At 37.4% G+C, this 16,898-nt stretch overlaps 1 protein-coding gene across 17 annotated transcripts in view; it reads left to right on the top strand.

Annotated features, from left to right (window-relative positions):
• HERC4 (HECT and RLD domain containing E3 ubiquitin protein ligase 4) overlaps positions 1-16,898 on the top strand; it is a 140,992-nt gene that overhangs the window by 57,849 nt on the left and 66,245 nt on the right. For all 17 annotated transcript variants that reach the window (XR_011422836.1, XR_011422837.1, XR_011422830.1 and 14 more), the window contains one exon: positions 10,628-10,788. Coding sequence is in view for 8 of the 17 variants with exons in the window: in XM_001503581.5 (XP_001503631.1) it covers positions 10,628-10,788 (161 nt within the window). In the remaining 9 variants the exon portion in view is untranslated. The remainder of the gene's footprint in view (positions 1-10,627; positions 10,789-16,898) is intronic.

Raw genomic sequence — 16,898 nt, 5'->3', positions numbered from 1 at the left:
TTTCACCTTCATTCTTGAATGATGTTGGTTATAGAATTCTAGCTTGGCAGTCAACTTTCAGCACTTTGAAGATAGCATTCTACTCTCTTGTGGCTTTGGTTGTTGAGAAGTCAGCTCTTAGTATGTTACTCCTTTGAAGATAATCTCTCTCTCTCTTTTTTTTTTTTGCTGAGGAGCATTTGCCCTGAGCTAACATCTGTTGCCAGTCTTCCTCCTTTTGCTTGAAGAAGATTCTCCTTGAGCTAATATCTGTGCCAGACTTCCTCTATTTTGTATGTGGGTTGCTGCCACAGCATGGCTGCCAACGAGTGGTATAGGTCTGTGCCTGGGAACCAAGCCTGGGCTGTCAAAGCAGAGCGTGCTGAACTTAACGTCTAGGCCATGAAGCCAGCCCCAGTCTGTCTCTTTTTTATCTCTTTCTCTCTTCAGTTTTGATTTTGTTTGTCAAACTATGGATTTCTTCATTTTCTTATTGGGCTATTTGAATCTGTGAAATAATATCTTTGATCAGTTATGGGAAATTCTAGACTATTGTCTCTTTAAATATAGCTTCTCCTTTCCTCATGAAACTGTGTGATTGGGTGTGTATTAAATCTTGTCACTCCGCCCTGTTGCCTCAATCTTTATTTTTCACATTTTTGTCCCTCTTTGCTGCCTTCTTGATTGTTTTTATGATTTACATTTCATTTAACTAATTCTTATGCTATATCTATTTTTTGTTGAACTCATCCTTCAAGATCTTGATTTTGGTTATTTTTGGTTTTTAGTTCTAGTATCTCTTACTGGTTCTTTTTAAAATCTGAAAAAAAATTTTCTTTAATGTTTCCAGTTGTCAGTTTTCAAGCTTGGCCTTTATTTCTTGGACATTAAGCAACTGTTAAACTTAGTTCTAGATTCTTGTGTTGATAATTCCAATCTCTTAAATCTTTAAGGAATCTACTTTTACAGTTTTTTCTTCTACATTTTGTTCATGATGCCCTGTTTCTGTGTATGTCCAGTTTTGTGTGCTTGATCATGTTTTTGAAAAATTATTTATGGGAATGATTTGATAAAGCCTTATATGGGTCACAATCTTATAAAAGGTAAATAAAAGCTCAACATATAAATGAGCAGGGGTAGTTACTATCAAAATCTTGTTTAGACTGTTAAAGCTATACATGAAAATATATTCCCCCAAATTTAGAGAGTTCAGCTTTTCTTATTTATCCATTTCATGCGTAATTTGTTAAAAGACTATAAAGCAATATTTTTACATAATTTTTTTCAGGCAAAATATTTCATGTCCCTTGTGAAATATCACAAATCGTTTGATGTTATCCAATTTTGTAATTCGTAACAGGTAAAATGTGCATGATTTGAATAGGTATTCTTAGCTTTGTAACCTCAATTTTTTTCCATCAATATTATTTATTTAACTCTTGGATTGGGGGAGAAATTTTAGTTATATATTGATTAAGATGTAAGGACTTACCTGCAGAGGGAATGTAGGTAGATATCCAGTATTTTAAGTAGTTTGATTTCCAGGTAGTCAGTACTGTAAGAACTATATATTATTTCCTTATTGAATAATTGTCAAAAACCTCCTCAAGGAAGCAGCTGAGGAAGACCAGAAATGTGAATCCATCAAGGAGTTGATCCAAAAGCAAAAGGTTCAGATTCTAGTAGTATAATATCATAGTGTTTTTGGCCTATTATATCAGATCTAGGGCTTAAGATAGTTGTGGTTGTTCAGTGGCTCTCAACTCCGACTTCATGCTATAATCCTTTAGAGAGTTTTTAAAAATATATATTATTGCCTAGGCTCACCTCTAGGTGATTTCAGTATGCAACCAGGGTTAAGAATTACTGCTTTAGTAGACCAGTTTGAGGAGGAGTTTAACAAACTAATATTGCAGTAATTTTCAAACTATTGACATGTTCCTTTGAGATGTCACAGTGAGTGCTTCCTGAAGGAGGCCGACTGGGCACCGTTAAACCCTTCAACCAGAGCAGTTTGTCTGTGTCATGTGCTATGATTCCATTTAATGTTTCCTTCATTAAAAGAGTATCCTTGTCAAAAAAATTTCGATTGACCTTGGCTCACGTGGCTCTGAGGTAAGGTGGTGGTTAGATTCTACATAGCTTTCCAGTAAGATGATAGACTAGATAGTTTGAAAACCCTTTTGAATCAAAACACCTTTTAAATAACATAGATTAGTTTGCCAGGAAGTAAAGGGGATTCCAAAGGGCAAAAACAAATATGAAATATGAAAACCACAGCTTTGAACTGATGCTGGTGCTGCCTTGAAAGAATTTGCCAATCTAGGTAATGTATTAATTAGCTTATATTGTTAAACCACCCAAAAACTTAGTAGCTTAAAACAATTATTTATTTAGCTAATAATTCTTTGATTCAGTAATTTGGGCTGGGCTTAGCTGAGCAGTTCCCGTCTTAGCTGGACTCTGTGATCAGCTTGATGATCTGGCTAGGGGCTGGGTAGTCTAGGCTGGCCTTGGCTAGGACACCTTGTCTCTGCTCCAGATTTTGTATCATACTTCAACTGTTAACCTTGGATTATTTTCACGATGGTAGAGCAGGGTTCCTAAAAAGAGAGAAAGAGTGCAAAGCCACTTGTGAGGCATAGGCTCAGATCTGATACACTGTCATTTCTGCTGCACTCTGTCGTTTAAGGCAAGTCACAGGTCAGAGCCCAGATTTAAGACATGGAGAGACATGTTTCCCATCTTGGTGGGAACAGCTGCCAAAGTCATATTGTAAGGATAATGGATATAGGAAAAGGAATAACATTAGCCCTTTTTATAAACAGTATTCCACAGATGGCAAAGGGGTTTAGGACAGATGAGACCTAAGAACTTACAGAAACATTAATGAGGCTTAAGAAACCATCAGTAAAACCTGTCAATAAAAACCACCTCATGGAAAAAGTTCACAATGAACTATTCTCTTGCTAGCATAAGGAGACTTTTCTGTCCTTGGCCTAGTTTCTGGTTTGGATCTCCCTTGAGAATTTGTTACCACAGGGCTGTCAAAGGGCCTAAGGTAGGTTTGGGACTTGTTGGAGTAGTCCTGGGTTGGTATGTATATTATATTTCATGACATGGAAAGAGTTTCAAATAAAATAGGCTGGCAGATTTGAAAAAAAGAACTTCTAGAAATGGGGTAAAACATAGTCATTGAAATTTAAAATTCAGTGGATAGTTAAAAATTAATAAAATTTTGATTGACCTTGGCTCATGTGGCTCTGACGTAAGGTGGTTGTTAGATTCTACATAGTTTTCCCGTAATAATGGTAGACTAGATAATCTAAAAACCCTTATGAATCAAAACACCTTTAAAATAACATAGCTTAGTTTGCAAGGAAGTAAAGGGGATTCCATGGGGCAAAAACAAATATGAAAACCAAGTTGTATACACCTGGTTGTATACACTACTAAAGAGAAAAGTAGTGATGTGAAAAATAGATCCCGGGAAATTGCTCACAAGGGGCATGGATATAAAAGAGAGGTTAAAAGACTGGTGGGTCATATTAGGAAGGGACGTTTATTTAATACTTTCAAGAAGAAGAGAATTGAATAAATGGGAAGGAGACAATATTTGCAGAAATAACACTTAAGAATTTGTCAGACTTGGTTGAAGCCATAAAACCTGAGATTGAGGAACACAAGGCCTGTGCTGGATAATCACTTTTAACCCATTCCTAAACATACAGTAGTGAAACATCAGAGGGAGTTGGATAGGTTCACTGGTTAGTGAGTTTTCCTACCTTTAGTTCTGCAGTTTCATAGGTTTGCTTCCACTCTGGCACCTCTGGAGGAGTCTGGGTGCATACTACATACAAAGATCAGTTTCTGTAGAAGAAAGGAAACATTGTTTTAATGTGCGTTTGTGTGTATTTAGATAGAGATATAAATATAATCAATCTTCTGATTGGTGCTGGATTACTTGCCCAGTTCTTATCCTAAAACTTTTGAGTGGTTCCTAGATGGTGGACCCTCATAGACTAGAGCTCTAGGCTACAACCTGACAGGAAAGGGAGGTGGAGAACTTCCATGGACAACATAGTTGGATGCTACCTCTAGTGCTGGGTCATCTATTGTAAGGGATTCCAGTACAGATCTGGACCTTTTTAAATTTGGACATTTGTGGAAATTCTCTGGACCATGCTTACACATCCTCCCTATGTGGTACAGAATTCATTCAGTATAGAGTAAGGCTATTAATATTTTGTACCAAAAATTTTGGAACTATAGTGGCTTTATTAATTTATTTTTGAAGAGGAAACTTGTATCACTTAATATTTGTATGCTTTTCTTTTTTTTTTAAGGAAATAAACTTTTTATTTTAGACTCCCAGAAAAATTTCAAAGATAATACAGAGTTTCCATATACCCCACATCCAGTGTCCTCTGTGGCTGACGTCTTACGTTACTAGGGTACATTGGTTACAATTAATGAATTAATATCGATCCATTATTATGAATTAATTCGCAGTTTCTTAGCTTTTTCCTAATGTCCTCTTCTGTCCCAGGATCCCATGTAGGATACCACATCTTGTTGTCATGTCTCCTTAGTCTCCCCCAAACTGTGGCAATTTCTTTGATTTTGATTACCTTGACAGCTTTTTTTTTTAATTGAGTTATTGATAGGTTACAATCTTGTGAAATTTCAGTTGTACATTAATGTTTGTCAGTCATGTTGTAGGTGCACCACTTCACCCTTTGTGCCCACCCCCCACCCCACCTTTCCCCTGGTATCCACTGAACTGTTCTTAGTCCATAATTTTAAATTCCTCATATGAGTGGAGTCATACACAGATTATCCTTCTCTCGCTGCCTTATTTCACTTAACATAACTCTCTCAGGGTCCATCCATGTTACTGCAAATGGAATGATTTTGTTCTGTTTTGCGGCTGAGTAGTATTCCATTGTATATATATATATACCACATCTTCTTTATCCATTTGTCTGTTGCTGGACACTTAGGTTGCTTCTACGTCTTGGCTATTGTAAACAGTGCTGCAATAAACTTTGGGGTGCATAGGACTTTTGGGATTGCTGACTTCAAGCTCTTTGGATAAATACCCAGTAGTGGGATGGCTGGATCGTATGGTAGTTCTATTTTTAATTTTTTGAGGAATCTCCATACTGTTTTCCATAGTGGCTGTACCAGTTTGCATTCCCACCAGCAGTGTATGAGGGTTCCTTTTTCTCCGCAACCTCTCCAACATTTGTTGCTATTAGTTTTAGATATTTTTGTCATTCTAACGGGTGTAAGGTGATATCTTAGTGTAGTTTTGATTTGCATTTCCCTGATGATCAGCGATGATGAGCATCTTTTCATGTGCCTATTGGCCATCTGTATATCTTCTTTGGAGAAATGTCTGTTCATGTCGCCAGCCCATTTTTTGATCGGGTTGTTTGATGTTTTGTTGTTGAGTTGTGAGAGTTCTTTATATATTATGGATATTAAGCCTTTGTCAGATATATGACTTGCAAATATTTTTTCCCAGTTAGTGGGTTGTTTTTTTGTTTCAATCCTGTTTTCATTTGCCTTGAAGACGCTCTTTAGTCTGATGAAGTCCCACTTGTTTATTCTTTCTATTGTTTCCCTTCCCTGAGAAGGCATGTTGTCCAAAAAGATCCTTTTAATACTGATGTCAAAGAGTGTACTGCCTACGTTTTCTTCCAGAAGCCTTATGGTTTCAGGTCTCACCTTTAGGTCTTTGATCCACTTTGAGTTTATTTTGGTGAATGGTGAAAAAGAATGGTCAATTTTCATTCTTTTACATGTGGCTTTCCAGTTTTCCCAGCACCATTTGTTGAAAAGACTTTCTTTTCTCCATCGTATGCCCTCAGCTCCTTTGTCAAAGATAAGCTGTCCATAGATGTGTGGTTTTATTTCTGGGCTTTCAATTCTGTTCCATTGATCTGTGCACCTGTTTTTGTACCAGTACCATGCTGTTTTGATTACTGTAGCTTTGTAGTATGTTTTGAAGTCAGGGGTTGTGATGCCTCCCGTTTTGTTCTTTTTTCTCAGGATTGCTTTAGCAATTCGGGGTCTTTCGTTGCCCCATATGAATTTTAGGATTCTTTGTTCTAATTCTATAAAGAATGTCATTGGGATTCTGATTGGGATGGCGTTGAATCTGTAGATTGCTTTAGGTAGAACGGACATTTTAACAATGTTTATTCTTCCAATCCATGTACATGGAATGACTTTCCATCTCCTTATGTCGTCATCCAATTCTCTCAGAAAGGCCTTGTAATTTTCATTATATAGGTCCTTCACTTCCTTATTTAAATTTACCCCAAGGTATTTTATTCTTTTTGTTGCGATTGTGAATGGTATTGTATTCTTGAGTTCTTGTTCTGTTGGTTCATTACTTGAGTATAGAAATGCTACTGATTTATGCAAATTGATTTTATACCCTGCAACTTTGCTGTAGTTGTTGATTATTCTAAGAGTTTTCCAATGGATTCTTTGGGGTTTTCTATATATAAGATCATGTCGTCTGCAAACAGCGAGAGTTTCACTTCTTCCCTCCCTATTTGCATTCCTTTTATTCCTTTTTCTTTCCTGATTGCTCTGGCCAGGACCTCCAGTAGTATGTTGAATAAGAGTGGTGTTAGAGTTCATCCCTGTCTTGTTCCTGTTTTCAGGGGGATGGCGTTCAGTTTTTGCCCATTGAGTATGATGTTGGCTATGGGTTTGTCATATATGGCCTTTATTACGTTGAGGTAGTTTCCTTCTATGCCCATTTTGTTCAGAGTTTTTATCATAATGGCTGTTAGATCTTGTCAAATGCCTTCTCTGCATCTATTGAGATGATCATGTGGTTTTTATTCCTCAGTTTGTTGATGTAGTGTATCACATTGATTGATTTTCGGATGTTGAACCATCCGTGTGTCCCTGGTATGAATCCCACCTGATCCTGATGTATGATCCTTTTGATGAATTGCTGAATTCTGCTTGCCAAAATATTGTTTAGAATTTTTGCATCTATGTTCATCAGTGATATTGGCCTGTAGTTCTCTTTTTTTCGTGGTGTCCTTGTCAGGTTTTGGTATCAGCCTGATGTTGGCCTCATAGAATGTGTTAGGAAGTGTTCCATCTTCCCTAATTTTTTGGAATAGCTTGAAAAGGATAGTTATTAAATCCTCTCTGAAAGTTTGGTAGAATTCCCCAGGAAAGCCATCTGGTCCTGCGGTTTTATTCTTTGGGATGTTTTGATTGCTGTTTCAATCTCTTTCCTTGTGATTGGTCTGTTCAAATTGTCTGCCTCTTCTTGAGTGAGCTTTGGGAGATTGTAGGAGTCCAAGAATTTATCCATTTCCTCTAGGTTATCCATTCTGTTGGCATATAGTTTTTCGTAGTGTTCTCTTATAATCCATTGTGTTTCTGCAGAGCGTGTTGTCATTTCTCCTCGCTCATTTCTGATTTTGTTTATTTGAGCTTTCTCCCTTTTTTTCTTTGTAAGTCTGGCTAGTGGTTTGTCAATTTTATTTATCTTCTCAAAAAACCAGCTCTTTGTCTCATTGATCCTTTCTACTGCCTTTTTCATTTCAATAGTATTTATTTCTGCTCTGATTTTTATTATTTCTCTCCTTCTGCTGACTTTGGGCTTCATTTGTTCTTTTTTCTCTAGTTCAGTTAGGTGTGCTTTAAGGTTGCATATTTGGGATTTTTCTTGTTTGTTAAGATGTGCCTGTATTGCGATGAATTTTCCTCTTAATACAGCTTTTGCTGTATCCCATATGAGTTGGTATGGCATGCTATCATTTTCATTTGTTTCCAGGTATTTTTTTATTTCTTCTGTAGTTCCTTCAATGATCCATTGCTTGTTCAGTAGAGTGTTGTTTAGTCTCCACATCTTTGTGCCTTTCTCAGCTTTTTTCTTGTAATTAATTTCTAGCCTTATAGCACTATGATCTGAGAAGATGCTTGTTATTATTTCAATTTTTTTAAATTTGTAGAGGCTTGCCTTGTTTCCCAACATATGGTCTATCCTAAAGAATGTTCCATGTGCACTTGAGAAGAATGTGTATTCAGCTCTTTCAGGGTGGAGTGATCTATATATGTCTATTAAGTCCAATTGTTTTGGTTTTTCATTTAGCTCCACTATTTCCTTGTTGATTTTCTGTCTGGATGATCTGTCCATTGATGTGATTGGGGTGTTGAGGTCCCCTACTATTATTGTGTTGTTTTTAACATCTTCCTTTAGGTCTGTTAATAGTTGCTTTATGAATCTTGGTGCTCCTGTGTTGGGTGCATAGATATTTATAAGCGTTATTTCTTCTTGATGAAGTGTCCCTTTGATCATTATATATTGTCCCTCTGTGTTTCTCTTTACCTGTCTTATTTTGAAATCCACTTGGTCTGATATGAGAATTGCAACACCTGCCTTTTTTTCCTTGCTATTTGCTTGAAGTATTGTCCTCCACCCCTTCACCCTGAGTCTGTGTTTGTCCTTGGGGCTGAGGTGTGTTTCCTGGAGGCAACAAATTGTTGGATCATGTTCTTTAATCCATTTTGCCACTCTGTGTCTTTTTGTTGGAGAGTTCAATCCGTTCACATTGAGAGTGATTATTGATGCATGTGGACTTAATGCTGTCAATCTGTCATTCATTATCTTGTTTTCCTGTGTTTCTTTTCCTGTTTGCTTTAGACTACCCATTTAATACTGCAATTTCTTATGCTGGGTTTCTTAGATTTTTCCTTATTTATGATTTGTGACTCTGTTCTGTACTTTATTTTAGTGTCTACCTTGAAGTTTGTATTTAGAATCTCGTGTATAATATAGTCTATTCTCTGGTGGTCTCTTATCTACTTGACCAATACTGATTTAGACCCTTTGCTCTTCCCCTCCTAAATAATTATTTTCATTTTTTATTCCAACTCGTCTTATTAATTTGTAGCTAGAGTGCTAAGATCGTCCTTGTTTTGGTAGTTTCCTTACCTTTACCCTAATGCTATAATTGAATATTTGCTATCCTGTTCTGGTTCTATCCATTGGTCTCCCTAGTCTGTGGATTGTGTCCCCTTTCTCCCTTTTTTCTTTTTTCAGGTATGAGAGCCTTCTTGAGGATTTCTTGTAATGGAGGGCTTTTAGTTACAAATTCCCTTAACTTTTGTTTGTCTGGAAAAGATTTAATTTCTCCCTCATATCTGAAGGAAATTCTTGCTGGATAGAGTATTCTTGGCTGAAGATTTTTATCCTTTAAAGCTTTGAATATATCACTGCATTCTCTCCTAGGTTGTAGGGTTTCTGTAGAGAAATCTGCTGACAGTCTGATAGGGGCTCCTTTATAGGTTATTCTCTTTTTTTTTTTCTTACTTCCCTGAGTATTCTTTCCTTATCTTTCCTATTTGCCAACTTCACTACTATGTGCCTTGCAGTAGGTGTGTTTACATTGACAAATCTAGGAGATCTAAAACCCTCCTCTACACACATTTCTCCGTTGATCCCTAGATTTGGGCAGTTTTCTTCAATAATTTCGTTAAGCACACTTTCTGCTCCATTTTCCTTTTCCATATTCTCGGGAATTCCTATGATCCTTATGTTCTTACTCCTCATTGAATCCATTATCTCTCGGAGATTTTCCTCATTTTTTTTAATTCTTAGTTCTCTTTCTTCCTCTGTCTGGCACCATTCAGCCTGTCTGTCTTCGATTATGCTAATTTTCTCCTCTATGTTGTCTACACGGGCATTCAGGGAATCCGTATTCTGTTTTATCTGGTCCATTGTGTTTTTCATCTCAAGTAATTCTGTTTGATTCTTCTTTATGATTTCAGTCTCTTTTGTGAAGTAACTCCAGAACTCGGCTTGTTTCTCTATCTTTCTCTCTACCTCATTGAGTTTTTTGATTATAGCTGCTCTGAATTCATTATCACTTAGTTTGCCTAATTCCAAGTCCTCAGGACTTAATTCTGTGGTTTTATTGTTTTCCTTCTTGTCTGGGGCTTTTATAAATTGCTGGGTGGTAGGGGAGGGGTTTTTTTGCATGGTGGTAGAATTCGGTTGCAGTTACAGCCTGTCGTCACTAGATGGGGGTCGAGAGCCACGTGTTATGAGCTGTCCGCCTTGGGGCAAGATGGCTGCGCCCACTGGCTTTGCTGGGGGGGAGGGGCTGTTACTCACACGGCTGGTCTGGGTTCAGATCAGTTCTGTTCTTTGGTCTCCCAAGGCCCTTGATTTATGGGGTCCCCACGGACGGAAGCTTTCTTCCCGTCAGCGGGTCTCCACTGAACCAGCGGCAGGAGTCCTGGATGATTCCTCCATCACACAGCCCCTCCCCCGCTCCTTCCGACCCACGCTGCAGTGATCGCAGACTCTAGGGGAGGGAGCGATGTTCTCTCCTACCGTTCCAGCGCCTCCGAGGGTGTAAGCAAGGTTTATGATCTCCGCCTTTTTGGTATTGTAGGTCTCTAACGAGCTGGCATTATGTTTATTCTCTGAAATTCAGTTCTTCCAATCTTTTGTTATATTTTGGAGGGGAGAGAATCCCGGGTCAGCTCACCCTGCCATTTTGCTCCGCCCCCTCTCTCTGACAGCCTATTTGTATGCTTTTCTAAATGTAAATTGTTGAGAAGGTAACATTAAGTCAGGTTTTCTGTTGTTTTACTCTAGGCAGCACACTTCTGCTTTTGTTCCTTCATCAGGACGCATTTATTCTTTTGGACTTGGTGGTAATGGGCAGCTGGGAACTGGTTCAACAAGCAACAGGAAAAGTCCTTTCACTGTGAAAGGGAATTGGTTCCCTTATAATGGGCAATGTCCAACAGATATCGGTAAGTTCTGTCATATTAAAGCTTTGCTACACACGTTAAAGTTACTGTTAAAATATTGCTCTTAAATGATGAAGTTTTTATGATTGAAATGAAAGAATTCCAAGATACATTGTTCAGTGAAAATAGCAAGATACAGAACAGTGCATATGATTAGTTTGTTTATATTTGCTTATATATGCGTAAGGAAAGTTGAGATAAGTAAAATAATAGAAGTGATTCCAGAGGATTGAGTATATGGGAACTGGGTTGTGGCTAGATACCAGTGCAGGGGAGTGTTTCTGTTTTTTTATTGTTTAGCTTTTTATTTTTTTTGAAGATTGGTACCTGAGCTAACATCTGTTGCCAGTCTTTTTTTCTTTTTTTTTTTTTGCACTCAACCTACTTTTTTTTTTTTTCCTGCTTTATCTCCCCAAATCCCCCCTTAGTTTTATATCTTAGTTGCAGGTCCTTCTAGTTGTGGTATGTGGGACACCGCCTCAACATGGCCTGATGAGCGGTGCCATGTCTGCGCCCAGGATCTGAACCAGCGAAACCCTGGGCCGCCTCAGCGGAGCACGTGAACTTAACCACTTGGCCATAGGGCCAGCCCTGTTTTTTTTTTTTTTAACAACTTCTTCTCCCCAAAGCCCCCCAGTACATAGTTGTATATTCAAGTTGTGAGTGCCTCTGGTTGTGCTATGTGGGACACTGCCTCAGCATGGCCTGACAAGTGGTGCCATGTCTGTGCCCGGGATCCAAACCAGCAAAACCCTGGGCTGCAGAGCGTGTGAACTTAACCACTCAGCCACGGGGCTGGCCCCTGTTTTTTATTTTTAATTGTGGTAAAATACACATAACATAAAATTTATTAATGTAAGCATTTTTTTTTTTGAGTGGGGAACATTGGCCGTGAGCTAACATCTGTTGCCAATCCTCCTCTTTTTGCTTGAGAAAGATTGTTACTGAGCTAACATGTATGCCAGTCTTCCTGTATTTTGTATGTGGAACGCCACCACTGCATGGCTTGATGAGCGGTGTGTGGGTCATCGCCCAGGATCCAAACCCTCAAACCCTGGGCTGCCAAAGTGGAGCACGTGAACTTAACCACTGTGCAACTCAGGGTGGCCCAACTTAACCATTTTTCAAGTGTACAATTCAGTAGCGTTAAGTACATTCACATTGTTGTGCAGCCATTCTCCAGAACTTTTTTCATCTTGCAAAACTAAAACCACCATTCTATATTCTGTCTCTATGAATTTGACTTGACTCTAGGTATTTCGTATAAGTAGAATCATACAATATTTATCTTTTTGTGACTGGTTTATTTCATAAACTTAGCATAATGTCCTGAAGGTTCAATCATATTCTAGCATGTGTCAGAATTTCTTTCCTTTTTAAGGCTGAATAGTATTTTATTGTATGTGCATACCACATTTTGCTTATCTGTTCATCTGTTGATGAATTTCTTTCCTTTTTAAGGCTAAATAATATTTTATTGTATGTCCATACCACATTTTATCTGTTCATCTGTTGATGGACAATTGGATTGTTTCCACTTAATGACTTGTGAATAATGCTGCTATAAACATGGGTATACAAATATCTGTTCAAGACCTTGCTTTCAGTTCTCTTGGGTATATATGGAACTTTAAAGTTGTATAACATTTTCTATTTTTTTGAAATTTAAACCATATGAGTATATTACCTACTCAAAAAATTAAAATTTTAAAATTTGCTTTTTATGTCCCTACCGCTTTAGCCAAGTATGTAATTTATTTATTTTTATTTTCTATTATTATTTCAGTAAATCTGGTTGTTTTTCATTGATATTAATTTCCTAACTAAAGAGTTTGAAATATTCGAATGCTCGTTTCTCATTCAGTTCTTTGACATGCAGCAATCAAAATGTGCTTTTCTTTTCTATTTCCTTTACCATCCTACGCTATTCTTTAGAATTGTTTTCTTAGTTATTTTGTCTGTGTTTGAATTTCTTTGAGACTTTTCTTTGAGTTGTGGGATTTGAGTCTGTTGAGACTTTATTCAGTGATGAGCATACTGTGAAGGTTGACGTTTGAAAAGGTCCATGGCTTTTTATTGTGAATGATCTTGAAGATTCTTTTTAATTAATTTTTTTGGTAACTAAAAGGCTGTCTCAGTTATGCTTTCATTTAGCAAAGGTCAGGATATGATGCTATTTTTTCTTGTTTTTGTTTGATTTTGAATTTAGAATATGCTTCATTTTCTTCCATTTTCTCTTAGTTGTGGAAAATGCATTTATTTTAGTAGTAGTAGTCTTTCTCTTATGTCCTTAGCAGCATGTTGGTGTTTCCTCATATCAATTTCTTCCGCAAAACAGGAATCATGTATTTCTATTTATAAAGTTTAGTCTCTTTAGGGATGCATTTTATTGCTCTTGAAACTCCATATCTTGAGATTAATTATTTGTATAAAAGTGAAAAGGAGATGGAGTTTTAAAATTAGTTGTTTTGTTACAATTTAGTTTCATCAAAAACTGTTGATTCACAGTAGCCAAAATGTACAGACAGCTCAACTGTGCATCAACAGATGAATGGATGAAAAAAATGTAGTGTATACATGTAATCAAATATTAGTCAGCCGTAAAAAGGAATGAAATTTTGATACATGCTGCATTATCTTGAAAACAGTAAGCTAAGTGAAAGAAACCAAACATGAAAGGATGAATATTGTATCCTCATATATGAGGTACCTAGAACAGTTAAATTTATAGAGACAGAAAGTAGAATAGTGGTTACCAGGGGCTGGGAGGAGGGGAGAACGAGGAGTTGTTTAATGCGTACAGAGTTTGTGTTTGGGATGATGAAAATGTTCAGGAGATGAATAATGGTGACAGTAGTACAACATTGTGAATGTACTTAATGTACTGAATTGTACACTTTAAATGGTAAATTTTATATTATGTATATTTTACCACAATTTTAAATATATATATATATATATAAAATGGTTGATAATTATTTCGCACTATACTAAAGCTGTGTAGTATAAAAACTAGTTAAATGTGAATTTAATTTACTCAGCTCCTCCAGAGGTGAAGCCCATGGGACCCACCATAAACCACATAAACTATCTGGTGTGTTCTCAAGGCCTCAGGTAAACAAAGCCGTTCTTAACAGGATGTTCCAAAGATTTTGAGATTATCTCCTTGGGGCTGGGCAAACCCTTCTTCAGAATGCGTAAAGTTTGGACAGCTGTATTAGTTTACTAGGTCTGCTGTAACCAAATGTCACAAACTGAGTGTCTTGAACAACACAAATTTATTGACTCATAGTTCTGGAGGCTGGAAGTCCAAGACCAAGGTGTTGGCAGAGTTGCTTCCTTCTCACAGCTATAAAGGAGAATCTGTTCCATGTGTCTCTTAGATTCTAGTGCTTTGCTGGCACTCTTTGGCATTCTTTGACTAGTAGATCTCTGCCTTCATCTTCACATGGTGTTCTGTGTTCTTATCTGTGTCCAAATTTACCTTTTCATAAGGACACCAGTCATTTTGTATTAGGGCCCCTCCCTACTCCATTATGACCTCAGCTTAACTAATTGTATCTACAGTGACACTGCTTCTGAATAAAGTCACACTCTGAGGTACATCAGATTAGGACTTTGACATAGGAATTTTGGGGAGACACAATTCAACCCATGACAACGTTCTAGAACTGATGAGTTAATACTTTACTGCACTGGAGGCATCATAGGCATTGGCTCCATAAGTACAGCCAACCTTTGAAATAAAGTTTTGAAATAAAGTTATGACTTGTCATAACTAATTCTGTAACAGTGATTCTCAAATATGACATGTTGGATAAGTTCTTGGTCGCGTAATTGATTTCTTCAATCAATTATGAAAGAGGTACAAGCTAGTAAAAAGGGGATTAGATTCTTACTGAACCCATGCAAATAAGTGTATTACTGTTAAATGATGGGAGATCTAGTAAGAATTTGAATTCTCATTGAATTCTGGGGATCAGCAAGAATCAGTGAGGACGATTGACCGTGAGCTAACATCTGTTGCCAGTCTTCCACTTTTTGCTTGAGGAAAATTGTCGCTGAGCTAACTTCTGTGCCAGTTTTTGCTGCCACAGTGTGGCTTGTTGAGTGGTGCTAGGTCTGCACCTGGGATCTGAACCTGTGAACCCTAGGCTACTGAAGTAGAGTACTTGAACTCAATGACTATGCCTCTGGACCAGCCCCCAGATATAATTCTTTTTTGATTGATATATAACTTTATATTAGTTTTGGGTGTGCAAAATAATGATGCGCTATTTGTATGTATTGCGAAATGATCACCACAGTAAGTCTGTTGACATCCTTCGCCAGAGTTAAACAGAATTTTTTTTTCTTGTGATAAGAACTTTTAAGACGTATTCTCTTAGCAACTTTCAAATGTGCAGTACAATATTATTAACTATAGTCACCGTGCTGTACATTACATGCCCAAGACTGACTTATTTTATAATTAGAAGTTTGTAACTTTTGACTCCCTTCACCCATTTTGCCCACCCCCTACTTCTGGCAACCAACCACCACTTTATTCTCTATCTGTGAGTTTAGTTTGTTTGCTTTTTTCTTTTTAGCTTCTGCATACAAGTGAGATCATATGGTGTTTGTCTTTCTCTGACTTATCACTTAGCATAATGCTCCCAGGGTTCATCCATGTTGTCACAAATGTCAAGATTTCCTTCTTCTTTATGGCTGAGTAGTTTTCCATTGTGTATATATAGCACATTTTCTTTATCCATTCATCCGTTGACAGTCACTTAAGTTGCTTCTGTTTCTTGGCTATTATAAATAATGCTGCACGGAACATAGGGGTGCATGTATCTTTTTGAGTTAGTGTTTTTGTTTTCTTCAGATAAATCCCCAGAAGTAGAATCATGTGGTAGTCCTATTTTTAATTTTTTGAGGAACTTCCATACTGTTTTCCATAGTGGCTGCACCAATTTACATTCCTATCAACAGTGCACAAGGCTTTCCTTTTCTGCACATCTTTGCCAACATTTGTTATTTCTTGTCTTTTTGGTAATAGCCAATCTAACAGATGTGAGGTGATATCTCATAGTGATTTTGATTTGCATTTCACAATGATTAGTGATGTTGGGCACCTTTTCATATACCTATTGCCCATCTGTATGTCTTCCGTGGAGAAATGTTTATTCAGATCCTCTGCTCATTTTTTAATTGGATTGTTTGTTTTTTTGCTATTGAGTTGTATAACTTCTTTATATATTTTGGATATTAACCCCTTATCAGATACATGACTTAGAAATATTTTCTCCCATTCAGTAGGTTATCTTTTCTTTTTGTTGATGGTTTCCTTTGCACAGCAGAGTTAGTTTGATGTCATCCCACTCATTTATTTTTGGTTTTGGTGTCAAATCCAAAAAATCATCACCAAGACCCATGTCAGAGAGTTTACCATCTCTGTTTTCTTCAGAGAGTTTACCATCTCTGTTTTCTTCTAGGAGTTTTATGGTTTCCTGTTGTACATTCAAGTCTTTAATCCATTTTGAGTTAGTTTTTGTGTATGGTGTAAGATAGTAGTTCACTTTTATTCTTTTGCATGTGGCTGTCCAGTTTCCCCAACACCACCTATTGAAGAGAGAGTCCTTTCTCCGTTGTGTATTCTTGGCTCCCTTGTTGCAAATTAGTTATATATGTGTGGGTTTATTTCTGGGCTCTCTGTTCTCTTCCATTCATCTGTGTGTGTGTTTTTATGCCAATACCCAACTGTTTTAATTATTATAGCATTGTAATTTAGATCAACCCTTTCCTAGTTCTTGGTTGTCTCTCAAACCTTTGTGATTGTCCAAACAGTCTGTTTTATTTTTAGTGGCTTCCAGTAGTTGAGAGTGTGCCAAGACCTGTCACAAGGGAAGGATCTCAGTCAGTATGTCGATTCAGGCTGATTGGAAGCCAGACCCTCAGGCAGCAGCTTTTAAAGTATGTAAATATATACAATCCTATGGGACCACAAGCATCTGTCTCCCTGGCCACCAGAGCCAAGCAGTGTAGAGGTGTCCCCTGAGCAGCAGCCCTGAAAATTGGGGCTCCAGACAACTTTTATAAGCTCCTTTCCAGGAGACACTGGGGACTTGGAG

The sequence above is a fragment of the Equus caballus genome, chromosome 1 (genome assembly GCF_041296265.1).
Source record: "Equus caballus isolate H_3958 breed thoroughbred chromosome 1, TB-T2T, whole genome shotgun sequence".
In the NCBI taxonomy this organism is placed as follows: domain Eukaryota; kingdom Metazoa; phylum Chordata; class Mammalia; order Perissodactyla; family Equidae; genus Equus; species Equus caballus.
Note: the sequence above shows the minus strand (reverse complement) of the source record. Positions and strands in the feature narration are given on the sequence as shown.